This window comes from Hemiscyllium ocellatum, chromosome 9, assembly GCF_020745735.1.
Source record: "Hemiscyllium ocellatum isolate sHemOce1 chromosome 9, sHemOce1.pat.X.cur, whole genome shotgun sequence".
Taxonomy (NCBI): Eukaryota; Metazoa; Chordata; class Chondrichthyes; order Orectolobiformes; family Hemiscylliidae; genus Hemiscyllium; species Hemiscyllium ocellatum.
The window spans coordinates 86,292,032-86,317,401 of NC_083409.1; the positions used below are offsets into that span (position 1 = coordinate 86,292,032).

Below are 25,370 nucleotides of genomic sequence, written 5' to 3' on the forward strand. Positions count from 1 at the left end.
ATGTGTCATTCTTCCAGCTTCTGTTGAGTTTAGTTGAAACACTGTAGTAGACACATGATGGAAATGTTAGCATGGGAACAAGGAGGTTTACTGAAATAGCAAACAACTGGAACCACGAACATTCCTGTGGAGAATGTGGATATGTGTGCAAAATGGTCGTCCTGTCTGTGTTTGGTCTTACAATGTAATGGGGAATCGCATTGTGAGCAACAAATGTAGACTCAATTGAAAGGAGTATAAGCAAAATGTTTCACCAGGAAGATGCATTTGAATCCTTGGATGGTGAAGGAAGAGGTACATGCAAAAGTGCCATCGGGGAGTGATGGAGGAATGGGCCAGAGGTTTCACGGAAAGAATGGTCCCTGTGGAATGCTGACAGTGGAGGGTGGTGGTGGTACCCAGTTGGTGATAGCTGGGGTCTGTTCAGACCTCTTTTCAAGAAAAAGGTGGAAAGCCAAAAGACCATCCTGATGGGGAATGGAATCAAGTTACTCAAGTTTTGCTAGGGTTTGATGACGTACCCATTAAATGCTGTCTTATTGTCAAGCATAGTCAGTCTTACCTCGCCTGAGAGTTTAACCCATTAGTCCATGTGTAGAATAAGGCAAAGAGTCAGAAGTTGAGTGGCCTGGTGGAACTCAATCTGAGTGTCAAAAAGCAGGTTGTTGCTGAATAATAACAATATAAAGGATGCCTTCTGCCACTTTGCTGATTGTCAGGAATAATCTAACGGAAATTCAAATGCTCTTCCATCTTCCAGCAGTTATTTTGAAACTTGCCTGTCAGCCCCACCCCCTTCAGGACTCCTCTGAACACTATTTCATGTCTATCTTTCCTACTAATTACCTCCTCTGATAACTGTGTTGGATTTGCCCTGTTTTTGTAAGCAGGAAATATCTGGGCCATTTTCAAAATTTCTAAGTACATTTTATTGTTATCACTGTACATGAACAGCTTGGCAAGGGACACAGCTAATTCTGGGGCAAAGGTCTTCAATCCTATTCCTGGAATGTTGTCAAGGCCAAAGCCTTGGCAGTATCCAGTGCTTTAAGCCATTTCTTAGCATCACATTGGAGTGAATTAAATTGGTTGAAGGCTGCTACCTTAAGATACTGGTGACTTCAGAAGTAGTCCAAGGTAGATCATCTAGATAGCACTTCTGGATGAAGATGGTTGCAAATGTTTTAGTCTCATCTTTTGCACCGACCTACTGGACTCCGCTATCTTGTGGTAGGGTATATTTACATGTTGAACTGTCAATGCACCATCTACAACAGGATGAAGAAGAACAGAAGTGCTTAGAACTGACCTGTCGGATGTGGAATCATTTTGCCCTGTCTGTCAGCACGCTGTTTCCACTGTTTGGTACACAGCAGGTCTTTATTGTAGTTTTATCAGGTTGACACCTCATTTTTTGGTATGCCTGGTGCTCCTCCTTCATTGAACCTTAAGCAAATGCAATGGGATAGATTGTGTTGAACATTTGTGGGACAGATAGATATGAAATACTGTTCAGAGGAGTCATGATGTGTAAAGTTTAAGAATGACTGCGAGCGAGGGAAGAACATTTAAATTTCCATAACCATTAGGGATACAGGGGGAATAGATTGACCTGCGTGCTTCTGTCTCTTGTCAACATGAATCTATAAGACAAGTTATATTGATAATAAAGAAAATCCAGAGAAGGAAATAAATTATTTAAAATCAACCCAGATTCATTAGGCTTAAGGCTGCTTATGTAAGAAAGTGGTGTTTGTATGTCATTACACCATACAACTTCCAAGGTGATTGAAAGTGAATTAGATGAACTATGGTCTTTTATAATCTATTACTATAACTTCTTCCATTCCCAATGGCAATGTGGGATTTTGCAAAAGAAGAGTTGTATTGGACTTGAAATGTTAACACTGTTTTGCTGTCTACAGACCCTGCCAGATGTGTGTTTCTCCAGTGCACTCTGTTTTAAATTTACAAATGTTTCAATGATGAATGTTGACTATGAGTTTTGTCAGTGACTAATTAATGGAAAAGTAAATCAGGTTGGTATCCATTTGATGCTGGATGTGATTAGGGGTATTCAAAATTGGAATCATTGATTTTATGTTTCACCTATTTAATGGGAAATATACAAACCAATCATAGACTATTTGGCCAACTTTTTTTTATTCATATGTGAGACATCACTGGCTGGTAAGCTTTGAATGCCCATCCCTTGTTGTACTCGAGAAGATGATGGTGAGCTGCCTTCTTGCAGTTCACATGCTGAAGGTTGACCCTTGACACCTTTATCGAGGGAATTCCACGATTTCAGCCCAGTGACAGTGAAAGAATAATGATACATTTCCAAGTCAGGATGGTGAGTGCCTTGGAGGGAAAATTGCAGGTGGTGGGGTTCTCATATATCTGCTGCCCTGTTCTACTACACGGAAATGGATGTGGGTTTGGGAGGTGCGGTCTAAAGATCTTTGGTGAACTTCTGCAGTGCATCTTGTAGATTGTACGCATAGCTACTACTGAGAATGGATGTTTGTGAGTGTGATGCCAACTCAGCGGCTGCTTTATCCTGGTTGGTGTCAAGCTTCTTGAGTGTTGTTGGATCTGCATCCATCCAGGCAAGTGGGGAGTATTCCATCACACTCCTGACTTGTGCCTCGTTGATGATGGACAGGCTTTGGCGAGTCAGGAGCTGAGTTTTATTTGAATCATTAATTGTCACGTTTAATCAGAAGAAAATACAGTGCAAAGTGTTTTAATAATGCTTCTAATAATTTTAATAATGTCACCATTAATTTAAAACAAAATATAAAATAAAGAAAGATAACTTAAAGAAAGTTCAACTTTTCCTTCTCTGCTCTGGACTATACCAGCCCACGCCATACCACAGCGAGAGTTAATCACCGTATTATTCCTAGCCTCTGGCCTGTTCTTGCAGCCACTGCATTTATGTGGCTAACTGGTCCATTCCTATGTTTATGCCCCATTTTATGTTGAAAACCAGTCCCTTTCTCTTTGTCACAGCTGGGAAGATACAATGTAACTTCTGAATAATTAATTCTGAACAAAACTTTTACAAGACCAGTGGCCTTCATGGAATAGGAATCTCAGCAAATGTAGTTGCTAACTTTCTAATGTAAGGAGCAGATTGGGACTGGACTGGCATTGTGTACACACAGTAAAATAGCATACTAGCCACTAACATCGTAGAAGCTGGTACAAATAATCCCTCATTCCAAGACTAAACCGAAAAGATTTTGTGAGAATTCTGAACTGTTCGGTAATGGTCAGAGCAGAAGTCTGCTCCCAAAGTAAACCCTGAGAACCACGATTAGCAAACTAAACACATGGCTGGTTTCTTAGATGACAATATAACAACAGCCATTTGTCGTTGAATTGGATGACGCCACAAATTTTGGCATTTTTCTGAGAAGGGAATGCTTTTGAGTTTCAAATCTCAAGTTGTCATCGGCATACCCTATCTTGTCAGATGCCATTTTTTTTCCTGACACTAGATGGAGGACAAGAGCTATGAAAATATCCTTAAATGTATGTACAATAAACCAAACCTTAATTATCTGTGGAGGATAGAGACACAAGCTTCCTGTGGAAAATACGTAAAAAATGTAGCCTACTGATGCTATGTAACTTTCCTATGTACCACGACCGACTGCGTAAGCAGACCGGACAAGTCAATGCGATATAAAAAATAGAGTCTGGGGCTGAATTTGCAAGTACACAGATCAAGGAAGTGAACAGTAGATAATGGCAAGTGAGTGTCATTTAGATGGGATAAAGAAAATGAACATCTAAAGTAATGTCCTGAAACTAATAACATGCGCTGTAAGGATATGATTAAATTCAAATATATTACGTAATCAAACACCTGCCACAGATTTGAATGTTACATGTATACTTCTAAATAGCAAATCTTACAAGTGAATGGAAACCCAGAGCTTGTAGTTTAAGTTTGAAATTATTCCACAGATGAGCACTTAGGGAAAAATAACATGAAAATTTATTAAGAATCCCCATCTAAATAACATCTTTCATGTCCTCCAGATAGCCTAAAACATTATCTAGCTGATGAAGTACTTTTAAAGTATGGTCACTACTTTGATATAAGGAAACATGGCAGCCAATTTCACATAGCAAAATACCACAATGGTATTTGTAAGGTGGGAGAGGGTGCCTTGAGATCAAAGCATCATTTGATTGCGTGTGGCATCAGGTAGTCTTAGCAAAATGGTGCAAATTGGAATCAAGGGTGAATCTCTCCACACTGATTTGGGTATAAAAAAACCCTGGTACAAAGGAAGTAGTTGTGGTTGTTGGGAGATTAATCATCTCAGCCCTGGGATATCACTGAAAGAGTTCCACAGAGCAGTGTCCTAGGTGCAACATTCTTCAGTTGCTTCATCAAAGACCTTTGCTCCATCATAAGACCAGAAGTGGGAATATTCTCTAATGATTGTACAAGGTTCAGCACCATTTCCCACATCTTAGATACTGAAGCAATCTATGTCCAAATGCAGCAAAGGACAACCTTGAGGCTTGCTCAGACTCCTCACTTCCCTCCCTTGACATCTCTGTTTCTATTTCGAGGGATAGACTGGCCTCCACCATAAACCCATGATTCCTACAGTTTCCTGGACTACAAATTCTCTTACCCTACTTCTTGTAGAGACTTTACTCCATTCTCCCAGATCTTCTGTTCTAATGATGCTTCAACAAGGGAGCCTCAGAAATGTCCATCTTCTTACTTAACCAAGGATTTCACAGTGTCATTGTTGACAAGGTCATCAACTGGATGCTATCCAACTCACGTACTTCAACCCTCTCCCTATCTGTTCCCTCCCACATCAGCGATAGAGTTCTCCTTGCTCTTACCTACCATCCCACCAGCATCCACATCCAAAAGATCATTGGCTGCCATTTCTTCCATCTCCAATGAGATGCCACCACCAGGTACACATTCCCCTCCCCTCCCCTCCCTGTCCTTCCGCCACAGGGACTGTTCCCTCTGGGACACCCTGGTCCACTTTTCCTTCACTCCCAAGCGTAACACTTGCCCATTTACCTTCTTCATCCTCAGTATCCAAGGGCCCAAATAAACCTTCCAAGTGAAGCAGCTCTTTACCTGCACTTACAACAATCTAGTTTACTGCATTCGCTGCTCACAATGTGATCTCCTCTACATTGGGGAAATGAAGCATAGACCGGGTGACTGCTTTGCATGACACCCACATTTTGCCTTCAGATATGATCCAGAACTCCAGTTGCCTGCCACTTCAACATACCACCCTGTTCCCTGGGCAATTTCTCTGTCTCAGGTTTGCTGCAGTGTTCCAGCGAGGCTCAGTGTAAGCTGGAAGAACAGCACCTCATTTTCTGCTTGGGGACCATACAGCCTTCACTCAATATCAGGTTCAATAACTTTAGGGCTTGAAATCTCAATACCTCACACACACACACACACACACACACACACCAGGCCCTGTGATCACACATTCTGAAAGTACACAAAACATATTGTCAGCCACGAACAGCCTCCATTAACATCACCCTCCTAGCCGTACCCACTCCTTTGTCTGTCCAAATATTCTTTCCTCTCTTTAGGCTCTTTCCCCACCTTTCATTTACTCCTTATCCCCTTCTCCCACCTCATCTTCTGCATAAAAAACAAATTCCTAGTTATCATCAGTTCTGAGGAAGGGTCAGCGGACCCAAAATGTTAACTCTGATTTCTCTTCACAGATACTGCAAGAACTGCTGAGCTTTTCCAGCAATTTCTGTTTTTGAATCTTAAGGCTTGAGCAGATAAATGGCAAGTAATATTTGTACCACTTAATGACCAGGCAATGACCACCTCCAACAAGGGGCAATCTAACCATCTCCCGTTGATCACCAACACTACCTGGCAGAATTTCCAACTATCAATATTGCCCAGAAATTGCAACAAATCAACCGTAGGTAACTCTCCTCCCGTTTCCCCAAAGCTAGTCCACCATCTGCAGGTAGAGATCAGGCATGTGATTACTTCTGTCCCTATGCCTGGATGATTGTAACTCCAATGACACTCATGAAGCTTGACAGCAACAAGGTCAAAGCAGCTTGCTTGACTGTCTCCGCCTTTAATATTCTTTCATTCCCAACGCACAGTGGCAGCAGTGTGTACTGTCTAATATACACTGCAGCAATTCACCAAAGTTCCTTTGATAGCAGCTTCCAAACATGTGATCTCCACCACCTGAAAGGCGAAGAGCAGCCGATATATGGGAACACCGCTACTAGCAAGTTTTCATTCAAGACTTACATCGCTGCATCTCATTGTCAAGGGGTCAAAGTCCTGCAGCTCCTTTCCTAAAAATGCTATGGGTGTTCTTAGGCACCAAGGACTGCAGTGGTTCATAGCGGCAACTTACCATTCTTTTCTTGAAGGTGACTGAGGATGGCCAATAAAAGTCAGTCATGCCCCATGAAACAATATAGAGTAATAGAGACGTACAGCAGGGAAACTTCGGTCCAACTCATCCAAGCCAACCAAACATCCTAACCTAATCTAGTCCCATTTGCCAGCATTCCCATATCCCTCTAAACCCTTTCTATTCATATACCAATCCAGATGTCTTTTAAAAGTTCTGATTGGACCAACCCCCCACCACTTGCCCTGGCATATCATTCCATACACTCACCATCCTCTGTGTGAAAAAGTTGCCCCTGTGATCCCTTTTATATCTTTCCCCTCTCACCCTAAACCTATGCCCTCTAGTTCTGGACTCCTCCGCCCCAGGGAAATAAGGCATTGTCTATTTATCCTACCCATGCACCCCATGATTTTATAAACCTCTATAAGGTCACCCCTCAGCCTCCGAAGCTCCAAGGAAAACAGTCCCAGCCAATCCAGCCTCTCCCTATAGCTCAAATCCTCCAACCTTGGCAATGTCCTTGTAAATCTTTTCTGAAACCTTACAAGTTTTACAACATTTTTCCAATAGAAGGAAGACCAGAATTGCACACAATGTTCCAAAAGTGGCCGAAACAATGTCATGTACAGCAGCAACATGACCTCCCAACTCCTGTACTCAATGGTCTGTCCAATAAAGGAAAGCATACCAAGCGCCTTCTACACTCTCCTACCTATCTTTAATTCTACTTTCAAGGAACTATGAACCTGCACTCCAAGGTCTCTTTGTTCAGCAACACTCCCCAGGACTTTCCCATTAAGTGCATAAGTCCTGCTCTGATTTGCCTTTCCGAAGTGCAGCACCTCTAATTTATCTAAATTAAACTCCATTAGCCTCTCCTCAGCCCATTGGCCCAAAACCCAAATTAAAAAATGTTGGCTAGGATATACTGGGATAATTCTTCTGTTCTTCATGTTATCCCAAGAGGTCCTATATATCCATTTGGGACCTATACTTAACACCTTGTTTGAGAAGTGGCACCTCACCTCAATATTGAAATGCCATTTGAAGTTATGCGCTTAAGTCTCTAGAGTGGCGGTAACTTTCTGACTGAGAATCCAGGAAGTGCTGCTCAGATGTGGGCCTTCTCTCCATTGTACAAGTTAGAGTGATATTGTGCTGGATTTTCAATGGCCGATGAAAGAGAGGTTTTGCAGATGTGTGGGTCTGTAAAGGGAGGGAAATCCTTGGAGCTGCTCCATTAAAGATTTTCTGTGTGATTATACAGGAGTCAGAGTAACAACTGGAATAGTTGTTTGATCAGCGATAGCATACATTCCATACTTGAATACCTAAGCAACACCTTCGGTCTCAACAACCTCATTCCCTTCCAAATTCTACCCCTTCATCCTAATGCCCTTTCTCATACAAACCTACCCCTCCCTGTCACCTCTCCCAACTCTTCCCATTTTCTCACTCCATCTCCCAAAGCCCAACCCAAACCCCTCTCCCCTCTCTAAACTTTCCAAGCCCCACCACCCCCCAACCCTCCTCTCCACTTTCTTTCACAGTCCCCCTCTTCATTTCCTCTCACAACTTCCCGGAGAGCTGCTGTGTTATTGAAAGAGGTTCATCCTCTCTCTGGTCTTCAGGATGCTTGAGATGACATCAGCTCCAGTGATACAAAGTGGCAGCCCAACGATGGAGGAACTGTAGGCTTTGACACTTTGGCAAAGGCAATTAAGAGCACTCTCCCAACGCTGACTGGCAGGTTATACATGTCTTATCAGGAGCTTATATGTGAAATGGCAGTGGTCTCTTAGTGGCAGGTGGGGTAGACATTACAGCTGGAGACTCCATTCAACACGAAAGGCACTGCTCCAAATATTGGCTGCAATAGCGGTGGCGTCCAAGATTGAAGGGGGAGCTCATCCAAAGATGTGCAGGTTTGGTGAATTGGCTATGCTAAATTGCCTGCAGTGTTAGAGGGAAATGGGTCTGGGTGGGTTACTCTTCGGAGGGTCGGTGTGGACTTGTTGGGCTGAAGGGCTTGTTTCCACACTGTAGCGAATCTAATCTAAACCTACTTAATACTGGAAGATTTGGGAATCGCATCTGCTGTTCTTTTTAGTGGAGGTCATTTCAGGAATCTAAAGGTCTTCCTTCTTCTCTTGCTCTCTGGTCCATTCCACAATGTAACAAATTATTTAAGGGGCAGAAATTTTGAATGGCAGAAATTCCAACCCACCAGAGAAAAGATTGGCTTGACAGCTGCCTTGCAGCCATTTAATATGTTGCGGAAGAGTCATTGGATTCTACCTCCATCTGGACAGGAAGCCCATCTTAAAGGACTGATGGTCATCTGAGGAGCTGGCAGTGTTCTTGTTCCAGCAAGATGTGGAATTCACCAAGTTCCAGAGAACAAGGCAGACATGGTGAGATGGAGGATGGGGCTTGCATGGGACCCATAATCCTTCCTGATTTTTCACCCATGACCCAGGCTAATTGGCTGGGTTTCACTCCTGACCCTGAAACCATTCTTGGATTTAAAAAAAAAATAAAAACCAAAAAGAACAAATATCTTCCCTGGAAGAGGTGGTGGTGGTGGGGAGCGGGAATAGGTGGTGGTGAAATGGTTGTTGGATCTGAGAAGTAGCTATTAAGTGACTAATTACTTGAATAGTCTTTTAGAAAGGGTCCCAAGTGGGAAAAGGATGGAAGAGACAATTTAGCCTCGTTCGGCTCCTGAAAAATCACTATCAAATGGCAATGAGTAAGTAGGTGGTGAGAAGGACCCCCTCAGGATTTTACAAGATTCCTGCCTGTGAACCCATTGGCAGGGAATCATAATATTCTGTCCGTGATTTATTTTATTGTCATAATAGCTTTGCAGTAGAAGCCGCCAATAAATGAGAAACAGAACAGGGTGATTTCAATTCCAAACGCGGCTTGAAAACAGCTACAGGAAGCAATACAATTGGTTTTATATAAATTCAGAAACAGAACTGCACTTGAAATCACTGAAATAAACATATGAAAATTTAAGAGCAGAATGTTTGAGCTAGGTGATTATTCAAATATGATAATTGGTGGCTTTTGTAAGAAAGGAAATGCTGCAAAATAGACCAGCAGACAGCCAATATCTTTAATAGTGAGAAATGAAAGGAGGAAGGAGAAAGAAGGCTTTTTTTAAATTTCCTTATTCTCTGGGAAGAGGAAGTCATTGCTTTGGTGTGAGGTACTAAAATGTGACATAGAAGTTTGGAGTGAAATATTTCCAATTACTAGGTAGGATAGAAAGTGCTTTATTGATTTTATTCTACAAAATCAGTTTATTTATGTGATAGAAAACAGAAGTAACATTGTTGGCGATTACAAAATTGCCGTTGACATTTGTCATTCCACAGCACTAGTTTCTGCTCTAATGCCACAATTAAGACCCAATTATTAATTTGAAATATAAAAAAAAGGACAAGACCAGTGTTTATAAAACCTATATAAGACTAGCATAAGTTACAACAATCAATATTAAATTGGAGCTTCTCAGAGGATGATGGTGAAGAGCAGGATTTGCATCATAAAGCACCCTATAGTCCTCCAGGAATCTTGTTTTCCTGATTTTCTATTTCAATGTAACCATCCAGTGAAGACTGAAAAAAAATAAGGAATTGTGATAAATAATCTCCTCAGCAAGCAATAGCAAAAGAACAATTAAAGAGAAAATGATTCAACAGGCACTGAAACAACGAAAAGAAAACAGTAGAGTGGCACAAGTGTTCTGCTCCGGTAAACTCTGAAATAATTACATTCCTATAACTATACATCCAAATAAACTCAGGTTTTGCCTTCAAATATCATTTGCCACAAATCAATATTTATGAGTATTGACACACTTCAAGTTACTCATACTATGTTCAATATTTAAAGAGAATCTTTAGAACCTTTTAAAATTCAGCCTAAGTATGGTGACAGAATGTTTGTTCTGCCAATTGCAAATTTTTAATAAAATGTGGTGTTGATGAATTACTATGATCACTTGAAATGCACAGGAGCTAAAGTACTGCAGTTGATAGAGTCATTCTTGAGCTCATGACTTTACATTAATAAAAAAAAAGCACATTTTGAACAGTTAGATAAAGGAAAAAAGTGTTTATACCCAATCATCTAGAAGTAAAATGTTTTACATAGATTGAGTATTGTGACAGTATAGTGACAGTTATGTGACTAATGCAATAGTAATTTATATGTAGTAACATCCCACAAATGGCAGTGAATGTAACAGATCAAAATGAGGAACCTTATGATGGAGAGAGGGTTATTGATGAAGCAGCTGAAGACAGGCAGGCTAAGGGCACTACCATGAGGGCATTCAGCCCATTGAGTCTAAACCAACCATCCAAAGAGCATCCTATCCAAACCCAGGCCCCTACCTTCTCCCTGTAGTCCCACATTTACCATGTGTCAATCACCTAACCTACACAACCATGGATACCATGGGCAATTTAGCATGGCCAGTTCACCTAACCTGCACATCTTTGGATTGTGGGATGAATCCAGAGAAAGTCCATACAGACATATGGAGAATGTGAAAATTCCACACAGGCAGTCACCTGAGGGTGCAATTTGAACCTAGGTCCCTGCCACTGTGAGGCAGCAGTGCTGACCACTGGGCCACCATACCACCCTCCAAAGTACCCTTGATTAACAAATATTAATAAATCTTAGTTATAAATTTAATATTTTATCTAGCTTTAATCACCATTTATGGAGGTGTGTCCTAAAACCTAGAAGAGTATGGATTAAAAATTAGGGATTCTATGGCTCTGGAACAGGTTTGGTCCTAAGACTTTTTCGACCATATTCTTAATCCTAGACTCTGCAAACAACAAAAATAACTCATTTCAATTTTCCCTATCTGTAAACACGAGTATCATGAAAACATAAATCAAATCACACTTTAACCTACATTTCAGGAGAATACAACTGTAATTTGAGTAATCTTGTTTTATAATTTAGCCCTTGATATCAGCTATCATTCTGATAAACCTACACTGCACTCCTTTCAAAGTCAATGGATCCTTTTTGAAGTATGTTGCCTGGGACTGCTTACAATATTCCAGATATGGCCTGCAGGTTCAGTTTAATCTGACTTTCAAGGACTTTTCATTCATGTCTTGTAAATAAGGCTCTTCAGCTGATTATCTGAGTATTTTTTGTTAAATGTGAAAAGAGCTTATGACTTTGACGTAGTGAGTACCTGACTTTCATCATCTTCTAGAGATGAGAACATTTTTCACCTAACAACATGAGCTGTCAGGTCAGTTCTAACGTGATTTAGGTTCAAAATATAAAGACTTTCTCAATACCATAAATTCTTAAACTCGGAAGTTTGAATTTATCTTAAGTGGGTAGTTTGCAAGTTGGTCAAATTGTCTGTTGACAAGATCCATCAAAGGCATAACATTTTGGGCACTAGCTTGTTATAGATTTTTATGTATTTCTGACAGTGGGCTAAATCTTGCATTTTTTTTAGCTAAATCCAAGTTGCTTTGGATTTTTGAAGGCTTTGTTGCAGCAAGGCCTCGCAAGTTTTCTTGCTATTATTTACCAAACTTTCCCCATTACACTACCTGTCATGCCCCTGTTGTGTCTCTTACATAACATTTTCCTGGATCTTACTATGATGTTACTAGAATAATTAATCACTCACTAGATATCTGGCAAAAAAAACCTGGGTCATATTTGAAATCCCATTGTGCACCAGAAAAGCACTGTCAGTCAAGAGCTGGCCTTGTACAGTTCCTGACATTTGTCCTGGACATGGAAAACATGGGGACATGTTGTAATCTGCTTTGCAGATAGGACTGAAGAAGATGTCCAGCTGGATATTCTCATCCAGCGGGAAGAATGCACAGCAATGTAGGAGGAAAGCCAATGATCATCTCCACTCTGCCAGTATAAGTGTTGCCATCTTCTCTGATATTGAAGAAAAAATGTTCATGGCATGTGGACATCTATTGTTCAGAGTTTACCATGTTGCTATGGGTTTGGAGTCATGTGTAGTCTAGACCAGGTAAGGAAAGCAGATTTCCTTCCTTAAAGGGTATTAGACTCTCAAAAACAAATCAATTGTGGTTACATGGTCATCATTAGATTAGCTTTTTTTGTTTAATTACTAGATTTTCATTGGATTCAAATATTACCATTTGCTATATTTAGGATTTGTATCCATGTCTCCACAATATTAGCCTAGGGCCTGGATTACAAGGCCCTAGTGAAATGACCGTTGCTGCACTGCCTCCCCAGTCCAACTCTGCTCGATTATGTAATGGATTTTTAATAGCATCTAATAACAAGAATGTAATAACAGAGTAATCATTTTCCAAATGACAGATATTAAACTAATTAGGCTGTAGTTGCCTGTTTTTAATCTTTTTTTAAAAAAAAACATGTTTCACTGACAGTTTTCCAATCCTTTGGAACTTTTTCAGAATCGAAGGATTCTTGGAAGATTTTGACAAATGCATCCACAGTCTCTACAGTTAAACACAAGGATGCTACCCATCAGGTCAAGGGAACCTAATGGCTTTTAGCCCCTTTAGTTTCCTTCGTACTTTTTTTCCTTTAGTGATAATTAGTGTTAACTTGCTCCCTGCCTTTAGCCCTCTGATCATCTAGTATTTTTGGAATGCTGTTAGTGTCCTCTCCTGTGAAGACTGATGTAATTGTTCGTTCAACTCTTCTGCCATTTCCTGTCTACCCATTACTATTTCTCCAATCTCGCTCTCAAACACAATCACTGAATGCTGGAGAAACTCAGCAAAATTGGAGTTAATGTTTTGAGTCTGATATCATTCTTTTTCAGACCCATTCTCCCAGTGCCCAAGTTCATTGTTGCCTTTCTCTTCCTTTTCATATATTTGAAGATGCTCTTAATGTTTGTTTTTATGTCACTTGCTAGTTTGCCCTGTTGATTTTCTCCCTCTTTAATCCTCTTTTGTTGAATTTTAAAACTTTCCCAAATACGATTCTTTGTTACATTATTTTTTCTTTGAATTTGGTACTGCCCTCAACTTCGTTGGTTCTTCCTCATGGCTTCGTCTGTTGTTTTGTATTTTAATGTGAAATCAAATTAAGTCTCATTATTATTCAAAATGGACCCTGCAAATATTGAAAGTGCAAGCTCCTCTGAAAAAAAGGCTCCAGGTTTCTGAAAAATATCAGATTTCAAAGGACTGAAACTTAGCCGCAACATAACCTCTGCTATCCCACTCACCTGCATCAGGGCCCTTTCTTTTTTTAATTTGCCATAAAAATGTAGGACATCAGTGTTAGCATGCACCACTCTCCTGTCAAAGTCCATCACTCGAAGACCTTCCAAGCTTCGAGCACGAGAGAGTGCCACATATGCCTGCCCGCTTTCAAACACACGTGCCAGAGAGATCTCCACACAGTCTAATGACATGCCCTAAGCCAGAGAGGGTAAACAAAAGAAATGAATAAAATAAATATAAAATCACAATTTTTCCAGAAACACATACATACATTTGAACTAGTAACATTTCTAGTTTTGTTAAAAAAAAGTTACATTTGGAGTAATGTTGAATGAACCATTGGCTCCCATCTACCTGCTTCACTCTAATGCGCACACACAAGATCTACTTGCTTCATTCTTGCAGTAGTTATTTCAGATTTCCAAGTTTTATTTTACATCTGCATAATGAATTATACCCATTCATCTGCACTTGTGGGAAGCCAACTAAAGGAACACGTGCATAATTGTTTCCACCCCTTTTGCCATCCCGTAATTCCCTCTGGGTATTGGAAGTGGGACATAAGAATAGTAGTGCTTAGAGTGTCCGTCAAGTGTAATCTGTTCCAGTAACTGACTCCTCCTCCAACAAAAGATCACAGAGCTCAAAGTCATCTCTTAATTAATCTTTGTACAAAAGCCACAAACTTTGCTGACAAAGCTGAAAAGTTCTACCTCCAAGAATCTGTGCCCTGGAGGCCTAGTGAAAGGGCTTTGAAGCCACAGATTGAAGACACCAGCTGTCAGAAATGTTTGTTTCAGACCTTGTGCGTTTAATTATGGAAAATATGGTGAGTTAATCCTTGGAGAACTAAAAAGGAAATTCGGTACCAAAACAAAACTAAGCAGAAATTTGAGAAACTGGCATATGACTGATATTGTTTGCCCACGAGGTGAGGCAACTCTGGATTAGTTCTGAAGAGTTGCATTGGACTCAAAGCATTAACTGTGTTTCTGTCTCCACAGAGAGAGTTTCTCCAGCAATTTCTGTTTTTATTCCAGACCAGCTCTTCTTGTGCCTCAAAATTGTACCATATTTAACATGTATGTGGGTGTTAGCTGGATGGAAGTAGTACTTCATGGTTCTTGATACTGCTGCAATGGCTAAAAAGGGAAGAAAACCTGACATTTAAAAAAAACACAGCTTTGTATTTTTAAAAAAGTTTAAAGTGGAGATTATTTGAACATAAAGGTTTCCTGGCCATTCCCTTTAAGGAAGTATCACAATCAATAATACAGGTTAGTTGTCAAATGTATTTGTCTGAATTAGTTACAAACATTTTCAAGTCTATATTCTGCTTGGGTATATAAAATGGGGATGTGATTCCTTATTATTTGAGGGGAAAGATTTCTAATTTGCACATTCAAGCTAGTTTAGCTGAAAGTATTTTACATCAAAATAGCTCAGTTTTCAGCATTCTGCTCTGGAGTCAGAAAATTATAGGTTCAAGACCCATTCCAGACTGAAGTATGCTATGTTATCATTTGAATGCACTGTTGCGGGAATGGTGCACTGTCAGGGGTACCAACCTTCATGTGCAACACAAAAATGGTGATCCAATGGCAATATTCAAAAATGTCAAAGAATTATTTTAGCTTTCTGACTAATATTCCCCTTTCAACAAATATCACCTTTATACAAAATGTGATTGCATTTGTTTACAAAGCATGCCTCCACATTAAAGCAATTAATTATGAAGTGCTTTATGACACATTGGTGAGGGACGGCACGGGGGTTCAGTGGTTAGCACTGCTGCCTCACAGCACCAGGGACCCGGGTTCAATTCCTGACTTGGGTGACAGTCTGTGTGGAGTTTGCACATTTTCCCTGTGTCTACGTGGGTTTCCTCCGGGTGCTCCGGTTTCCTCCCACAATCCAAAGATGTGCAGGTCATGTGAATCTGTTATTCTAAATTGCTCAGTGTTAGGTGCATTAGTCAGGGGTAAATATAGGGTAGGGGAATGGGTTTGGGTGGGTTACTCTTTGGAGGGTCAGTGTGGACTTGTTGGGCCGAACGGCCTGTTTCCATACTGTAGGGAATCTAATCTAATTTAGTGTTGCGAGACACAAAAAACTTTGTTGTATCAGCTATCCAAAGAGCAATTTTCTTGTGTTTACAGATAATGACTTGCCTGTTAAATTTAAGTTTAATTTTTGTTGATTTTGGTTGATTATAATGGTAAGTGTTGAGAAAGTAAAACTTATCCATCAGCTATTTTCATGGGAAGGTTTAATTCTTTCATTTATGATCTTCTCTGGAATTACAGCAATACCTGACTCTTGTGAATGGAGATGGCCCAGGCTAACTTCAGAGGCAGCTGGTGTCTCGTCAAGTAGGAGCCACCTAAAGCTTTAACCATCCAACGTTCTGGCTTTATCGTCTCCGTTACACCGCACAAAAATCTCACCTGGGGAAGTGCTAGGCAGATAAAAGAAAGATTTAATAACTCATAGCTTGTTGCTAAAGACATGTGTAACATCCAACCACTTTGTATATAACATTAGGCATTCACAAATGAGTCAGAGTCAAAATCAATAATTTGTGGAGAAATATGTAGGCCCCCATCTCTGCAGAGAGTGAGTAGGTATTGAGAATCCTGGACATGAAGTCCACCTTTTCTGGATTAAATATTTTCTACAGGCTCCCCACCCTGCGGCCAGCCAAAGGACAGACTGGATGTCCATCTATTGAAAAAGGGTGTAGGACCAGCTATAGTTAGGCATCAGGGAGGAGAGAGAGCTCACAGTCAATAAGATGTCTCGGCTCATGGAACTGCAAGCAGGTACGAATGTTTGGCTGGGAGGAAATATGAAAAACCATTCCTGCACCTTTTGACCCACAGGCAACGCTGTAAATGCATTTATTCATGGAACTGGGTCCTTTTGGCCTCCATGTAACTTGTTGAGTTTCTCTAAGGCTTAGGTTTAGGCAGCTATTCCATCTCAGTTAAATCAAGATGTGTATAAAACGAAGTACTTCAGGATGATGTTTAAATTTTTAATATTAGTCCCCATTGAACCACTAAGATTACCTCCTTAATTACTCCCAACAAACTCACAAACATCCCATTCGGTGCCAAACATTATTCTACTCCCTTCCTTGATCATTGGATACAACTATTGAAATCAATTCCGAGTGGTCATCCCACAATCTCCCCTCTATAAGCTGGAGATCATTCACAATTGCCGTCACCTGTGTCTCAGTTCACTGCAGAACCCATTCACCTGTCATTCTTGCGATCACTGACAATATATTGGCTCTGATTTTCATTTTAAAATTTTCACCCTTGTTTTCAAATCACACTGGGACTCCTCCCAATCTCTGTAACTGCCTATGGCCTTTTAAGATATCTATGTCATTCCAATTCTGGCCTCTTGAGCATTCACAGTTTTAATTGCTCCACCGTTGATAGATGTACCTTCAGCTGCTTTGGTTCAAAGTTCTGGAATCTCTTCTACACCTCCCTATCTCTCTGCCATACTTTGAAATACACTTAAAACCCTTCATTTAACCAAAGTTTTGGTCACCTGACTCTGTCTCCCATTGTGGCTTGGTGTCATACTTTGTTTTAAAAGCTTCTGGGAAGTGCTTTGGGGCATATTATTATGTTATAGACTTATATAAATATTCATTTTTGTTGTGATTGTAGTCATAATGTCTGAGATGTACTTTTTCTTCCCCCCATTATTATTTGTACTTGTTTATAACTTCCTTAATGCTGAAAAGTTAACTTTCCTCATCCCTCAAATTGCTGAAACAATGGCCAGAATTTTACAGATTCTCATCAGTACCAATGTGGGCCCCCAACCTTTCTGCGTAAACTGAATCCGCAGAAAGGCCTTTACCCAATCAGGAAGCTGGCAGCGTTACTCAGAAGTGGTCAGGGTAGTTGCAGTTAAAAAGAGAGAGGGTTTAAGGTGCATTCAGAGAGCTGAACCTAATTAAAAAAAAAGAAAAAAAAATGCTGGGGCCAGTTGGGCAGGTCAGGCTGATCAGAGAGTAATGATGTAGCAACACTGGAGCCTGACAGGGCTGGGGGAGTGGGCAGTATTGGTGTCGGAGGCTTCTCTATGGGGCACACAGCTCCCCGGGATGAAGGAACATGAACCCAGGAAGCTGCTGGGGGTTCCCAAATAGCAGGGAGCCAACTGATGCCAATAGATAAATAAGGCTGTTGACGTGGCTACTTCTATCTTTTGAAACACAATGATACACAAGGAAGGCGTTGAGCTTCCCTCCCAATATGTCCCATTGCCACTTAACTTTTAACTTTAGTTCTGTGTTACCACTTGCCCCTAAGTTTTTTTTACCTGGATACCTTCGTATCAAAGATGTCATTGTGTGTGACAACATTGTATACTTTTCACTGTATTCCTGTACTTGAATACACAAAATACACAAGACAATAAAGCTTAAGTCAATTAAATTAAAATCCATTATCAGTGAGTAGCCCATTATTGCTTGTTGATGACCTTATTAGCTGCACATCTCATCTCATTAATGCATTATTACCTGCTGCGATCAGGCTGCGTGGATAATTCTTGACAGGGAAATCAGAATGGATAGCTGGTGACCTTCAGCTGACTGCTGGCAGTGAAGCAGCATCTCAGAGCATTTCTCTCTAACATTTCCTGCTGCTGCATTGACATCAGAGTTCGTGTATGGCAGCAACTTTTGGAACTGGAAGTCAGTGCATCCACACGCCACCCATTTGGTGTGCAAGCTTACTGCTTCAGCATACGGGTTTCTGATACTTTCAGCAAGGATTTTACTCCAATGGATTACATAGATTGGCACTGCATTAAGCCAGACACTGCAAGGGAACAGTGGCAATGGCAGAGGTTTATAAAAGGTGGCAGTGAACCGCCTCAAACAAAGTCTTATTCAGTAACATTAACTCTCAGCACTGGCAATGCAGTGATTTATTTTTAAATATACTTTCAAATCAACCTGTTCAGAGATGTTATTATGCACATCTGGAACAGTTGGGAATTGAACCCAGGTCTCCTGGATCAAAGGTAGGGAAATACTATACCCCTGCACCACAAGCGCCCATTAGCCAGGCACTGCATTAAGCTGGATATCTCAACTATTTAAATTTGTTCACAATGTTGTTAACCCTACCTGGAATATCAATAATTATAGATGCTTGTGATATTCATTATAAAGCTTTTGCTGGTTAATATGGAACTGTACGTTTGTCCTCCAATCAGCCTGGTCTTAGATGATCTCAATCTCATTTCACTTCTGCTTGATCCCTCACCATAAAAATGACCACCACAATACCTATTATTCTGTTTTGCTAGATGAAATTCTGTAAAAGTTAAAAATATATATTTTCCCATAATTCCTCCTGTTAAAATAATTACCCACAATCATTCACTTTGTAACTCAGCTTTGATAGTTTGTACATAAGCACTTACATTGGTTTCCAGGTTCAAAGCCAATGACAACACCTCGAGCACCATTTACCATTCCCCTGTCAATGTCCAGGTTTCTAGTCAGCATCACCTACAGAATAGAAAAAGCTGACATACAAAGTGGTATGGAAATTGGTGCCCCTATATATGAAATAACCTTTAGCTACAGGGTAATACACGATCTACTGGTTTATCCAGAACTTTCCCTCTGGTTATCATCAAGCAACATAGTCTAGGAGTAGCTCAGTGGTTAGCACTGCTGCCTCACTGCACCAGGGATTGGGTTCGATTCCACTCTTGGGCGACTGTCTGTGTGGAGTTTGCATATTCTCCCCATGTCTGCGTGGGTTTCCTCCAGGTGCTCTGGTTTCCACTCTCAGTTTAAAGATGTGCATGTTAAATGGATTGGGCATGTTAAATTGCCCATACTGTCCACGGAAGTAAATTAGCCATGAGAAATGCAGGGTTTTGAGGTGGGGCTGGGTGAGATACTCTTCAGAGGGTCAGTGCAGACTCAATGAGCTGAATGGCCTGCTTCCACACTGTAGGGATTCTATGATTCTAGCATTGTTTTGATATCAGGATATTGAACGCATTGAAATCTAAATAATGGGGTCAAATAAAGAGGAAATAAACAGGTACTGGATTTCCAAAAGACATTTGATGCAGTGCCACACAACAGAATTGTAAGGAATGTAATAGATCATAGAGTAAAACGTAAAGCAGCAGCATGGTTACAAAAAGTGACTGAGGGGTAGGAAATAGAGAACAAGAATTTGTTATATTCCTTGTGTTTCAGGAGTCTCTCTCCTACAGGAAGGATGTTGTGAAATTTGAAAGGGTTCAGAAAAGACTTACAAGGATGTTGCCAGGGTTAGAGGATTTGAGTTATAGGGAGAAGCCGAATAGGCTGGACCTGTTTTCCCTGGAGCGTCGGAGGCTGAGAGGTGACTTTATAGAGGTTTATAAAATCATGAGGGATATGGATAGGGTAAATAGACAACGTCTTTTCCCTGGAGTGGGAGTCCAGAACTCGAGGGCACAGGTTTAGGATGAGAGGGAACAGATAAAAAGAGACCAAGAGGATGATGCGTGTATGGAATGCACTGTCAGAGGTCGTAGTGGAGGCTGGTAAATTACAACATTTAAAAGGCATCTGGATTGGTAAATGAATAGGAATGGTTTAGCAGGATAGAGGCCAAATGCTGGTAAATGAGACTAGATTAGGTTGGGATATCTGGTTGGCATGTTTGAGTTGGACGGAAGGGCCTGTTTCTATGCTGTGTATCTCTATGACTCTGACTCTGATTAAGAGGTAGCAAGAATATTATTACTGTCTGAAACGAGTGCAAAATAAAAACTAGTAATGTTTTGATATTAAATACTAACCTGAGCCCCTTTCTTCAGCTGCAGCGTCTGACCCACAGGACATTGGGTATTTAACGTTTGTACAAACATGGGATCACTGTCAATAGCTTGATATGTGTGCAACTCCCCTGTAAACATAATAAAACGATTAGTTAAGCACCACATAGAACTCAGTTGCTCATCTCTTCCCCTGTAGCAGAAGGGTTACGTAATGATGTTAAATAGCCTTAAAATATTACATTTATTGGAGCCAAAAATTAGTTTATTATGGCTCATCCAAATGACGAATTAGAGCTTAAAGGAAATGGAATACAGCCAGATTGTAGCACAAAGCTTTATGACACATATTTCACAGTGATTTTTCCACACAATGAGATTTTGAGTTGAATTTTCAGACAGATGAACAAAAGCCAAGAAAATCAAAGGGCTTTCGTAATACTGCGTTTGGAGCTAAATGACAATGATTTTGGATACAATTTAAATTCAGGTGTTGAATGCTGCTTTATTGCAAAAAGAAATAGAATTCTCTTATAAGCCCTCCTTCACTTGCTTTCTCCACTTCCCACCCCCAACTCCAATCCCAAACCCTCCAAAAAGATGACCTCGTTTTTCTGAAGAACATTTTAGCCTGAATAATATCTAACTTTTCAATTTTTTTTAAACACAACAAAGCAATATGTTTTCACAACTGCAACTCCATTTGGCTATTATCGATCCTTGTATTAACTCCATATATCCTGGAAGTGTGTCATGCTCACAATTCTCTCATTTTCTGCATTAAATACATTGTGAAGAATCAGGCAATAAAGGGAGAAGCTACAGAACTAAGCCTCCTCAAACTACACCAACTTAAAATGGGCAGCCTTGGCATCATAAAATCATCAATGTAAATTGGAAAATAACTGAATTGTGCAGTATCACTGCATAATCAGCGCTCAAACCAACATTCTATTACAGCATAGACTGAACGCTGAAGTCTTTCTAGTCAGCTGCATACAATAATCCTAAAATTCAGTCCATTTTTAAAAAATCATTTTACTATTTGTTGTCAATTTATGTACAGTAGCAGCACAAATCCTTGATGGGAAGTGTCACACATTACACAAAGAGGTGGCATGATGCCTCATTGGCTAGTACTGCTGTCCCACAGTGCCAGGGACCTGGGTTCAATTCCACATTCTCCCTGTGTCTGCACGGGTTTCCTCTGGGTGCTCAGATTTCCTCCCATAGTCCAACGCTGTGCAGGTTAGATGGATTGGCCTTGCTAAACTGTCCATTGTGTCTGAGCATATGCAGGCTAGATGGGTCACCCATTGGAAATAAAGGGTCACAGGGATAGGATGGGATGCTCTTCAGAAGATCAGTATGGAATCGAGGGTCTAAATGATCTGCTATCACTCTGTAGTGATTCTATAAAGCCTGTGATTTCAGCACACACCCTGTTACTGTTTCCATGAACATGGGTCACTTTACCCCCAAATTATGGGAGTTTTGTTCGGTTCACCACGTTATTCACAATGTTATTCCTTTCTTTATAGATTTAGGCACAGTATTTGCAAAATATTTTGCCATGACAATAAATATGTTCAGTCTTCGGGACAGCAGTGTGATTTTTGTTTTCAAAAGTCTCTTTTATACATTATAAACACAAGTTTGTTGCTATGCCTGGAAGCTTGTGAAAGAGTGTTGAGGGCAAGCAGATCACCAGCCGATCAATACGAAGATTAACACCTCAGTCATTTAATATCTCTGGTCATCTTTCCTTTCAAAGACCTTCATTATTCAAAATCCATTACATCTAATTTTATCCAGTTCTGGGAGAAAGGCCGCCAACCTGAAACATAAACTCCATTTCCATAACAATGGATGAGCTGATTATTTTCACATTTTCCTTTTTTATTGTGTACAAAGTTTCAACCTCTCTCTGGTGCTTAACACAGTTACCGAGTGCTCATCAATCATGTTCCACTTCAGTTTCCAGTCCAGTAAAGCTTCTTCATCCTGGTTTTCAAATCCTACTATGGTCTCACCCTACCCCCACCTCCGACCTCCTCCAGTCTATTACAGTCTGAAACAGCTGCAAACAAACAGTTATGGGACATCCTGATTTTAATGCTTGTGTACCAATGGCCATGGGTTCAGTTGCCTCAGTCTTAAGTAACTCCACCTCTGTCTCATGCTTCTCTTTTTAGAGCCAAGTTTAAACTTCACTTTGACCAACCTTTTGGTCAGCTATCCTAATGCCTTCTTCAGAGAATCGGTGATACATTTTATTTGTTAATGCTCCTGTGAAGAATCTTGCTATGTGTGATCACTTAGCGCTGCCTACACATGCTGTCACCACCTTGACAATGTGTCTGAAAATTACTTGATTGGACTCATCATCTCCCTCTTACTCTTCATCATAGTTTCCTGCACTCTCTCAAAATGTTAAATTTTAAAATGAAAGCAATCCATTCAGTCTGCCCTCAATCATTTCCTAATAGTCATTATGTTTTAGGATTTGGTAGCATTTCAAACAACCATTTTCATAATTATTGAATAGTGAATAACGTGTACAGAGGTATGAGGATAGAAATTAAAATGAACAGCAAAAGGTGCTGACAAATGATGACAAAAGACTTTGCTCGAGACAAGTGAAAACATCAGGATTGCAAAATATTTTAATACTTCCATTCTGCCACCATTCAATACTATCATTAGAAATATCACAAGACTTTAGTCTCTAACTTAAAAAAAATTCTAAACTTTAACAAAAAGCAAAGCACTGCAGATACTGGAGATTGGAAATAAAAAAAAACAAAGTGCTGGAGAAACTGGAGTATCTATGGAGAGAGAAACAGAATGAATACTTTTGAGTCCAATATGATTCTTCCTCAGAATTTCTCTTCATTTTCATTTAACTGTCACAGTTAAATGTGACAGTTGATGGGCGGCACGGTGGCACAGTGGTTAGCACTGTTGCCTCACAGCGCCAGGGACCTGGGTTCAATTCCTGACTCAGGCGACTGACTGTGTGGAGTTTGCACGTTCTCCCCGTGTCTGCGTGGGTTTCCTCCGGGTGCTCCGGTTTCCTCCCACAGTCCAAAGACGTGCGTGTCAGGTGAATTGGCCATGCTAAATTGCCCATAGTGTTAGGTAAGGGGTATATGTAGGGGTATGGGTGGGTTGCGCTTCGGCGGGTCGGTGTGGACTTGTTGGGCCGAAGGGCCTGTTTCCACACTGTAAGTAATCTAATCTAATAAGTGTGTCCCATTATGTACTGTACGTTAACACAATCTCCTTTCACCAATGGGAGCTGCATTCAAGTCCAGGCCAATAAAGGCGAACTAACTAAATTGATGGAGTTGGAACTCCTACTGAAAGTGCGTCTACAACAGAAAGCACCCATGAATTTACACTTGTGGGCAGCACTGTGGCACAGTGGTTAGCACTGTTGTTTTACAGTGCCTGAGACCCAGGTTCAATTCCCGACTCAGGCGACTGACTGTGTGGAGTTTGCACGTTCTCCCCGTGTCTGCGTGGGTTTCCTCCAGGTGCTCCGGTTTCCTTCCACAGTCCAAAGATGTACGGGTCAGGTGAATTGGCTATGCTAAATTGCCCGTAGTGTTAGGTAAGGGGTAAATGTAGAGGTATGGGTGGGTTGTGCTTCGGCGGGTTGGTGTGGACTTGTTGGGCCAAAGGGCCTGTTTCCACACTGTAAGTAATCTAATCTAATCTAAATTTGTTCTTTTGTCGTAAAGTGACAGAGATTAAAACACTTGAAAGAAACTTTACCCTGTGTTTAATTTATATTATGCCAGATCTGTGACTATTTGATACTGATAGTTAAAATGTTTTTGTGTCCTAGCATTGAGATTCCTCACTTGGCCTGAAGAAAAACAAAACAGAAAGCTGCATGATATACATTGCTGAATTTCATTATATGGACATACAAACAAGGAATGAGAGTAAACCACTTAGCTCGCTCCACCATTTGACAAGATCACAGCTGATCTGATTTTGACTTCAACTCTACCATTCTGTCTATCCCTGAATTTTGTAACCCCTTTGGTAATCAGGAATCTAATCAACCTTGGCCTTAAAAATGTTTAAAGAGTCTGCATCCACTGCCTTTTGAGAAAGGTAATTCAAAACATTAATAACTCTCTGAAGAAATCCACTTCAGTTTTCAATGGATTGACATCCTTCCATAAACACAGTGACCAGTACTCTACGCAGTCTGGAGTAAAATGTCCTATATTACCAAAGCATAGCCACCTTACACTTGCATTCATTTCTCCTTGCATTTAAATATAACATTCTATTAGTTTTTCTAAGTACTTGCTGTACCTAAATACTAACTTCTGTGATTCACTAGGACGTCCAGTTCACTCTGCATCTCAGAACTCTGCTATCTCCCACTGCTTAGTTAATAAATTTCTTCCTTATCCTTTCTGCCAAAACAGACAATTTCACACTTTAGGAGATGACTGTTACCTGACAGTAAGATTTTATTGCCTGCTGGATCAGATTTATATTGTAACTATTTTAATCTGTCCATAGTTACTCACAAGCAGTTGCAATATTAAGTTCAGTCTCTGCATTGTCCATTCAGGAACAAGCAGCTTCACCATCAGAACATCAAAGCACTTCTTCTTATTTGCACTCTGAAGTAAACTAAACACAACTATAAAATGATCAGGACCTACTGTAGAGCTGACTGAATCATTCAACATGACTCAAATACAAACTGGATGACGTTCACAGGTTACAAACGTTAACTCTGTTCATCTCCACAGTTACTGCCATAACCTGCTGTGTATTTCTCAACAACTTCTGTCTTTTATTTCAGATTTCTAGTATCCAGAGTTTTCTGTTTTCACTC

The 25,370-nt window shown here is 40.4% G+C and overlaps 1 protein-coding gene across 1 annotated transcript in view; it reads right to left on the minus strand.

The window, feature by feature from the left end:
• Window positions 1-9,709: 9,709 nt before the first annotated feature.
• pif1 (PIF1 5'-to-3' DNA helicase homolog (S. cerevisiae)) overlaps window positions 9,710-25,370 on the minus strand; it is a 37,238-nt gene continuing 21,577 nt past the window's right edge. The window contains exons 9-13 of the mRNA XM_060829903.1: window positions 20,525-20,631; window positions 19,139-19,226; window positions 15,988-16,133; window positions 13,678-13,869; window positions 9,710-10,051 (exon numbers count right to left, since the gene is read on the minus strand). Of these exons, the coding sequence (XP_060685886.1) occupies window positions 9,989-10,051; window positions 13,678-13,869; window positions 15,988-16,133; window positions 19,139-19,226; window positions 20,525-20,631 (596 nt within the window). The 3' untranslated portion in view covers window positions 9,710-9,988. The remainder of the gene's footprint in view (window positions 10,052-13,677; window positions 13,870-15,987; window positions 16,134-19,138; window positions 19,227-20,524; window positions 20,632-25,370) is intronic.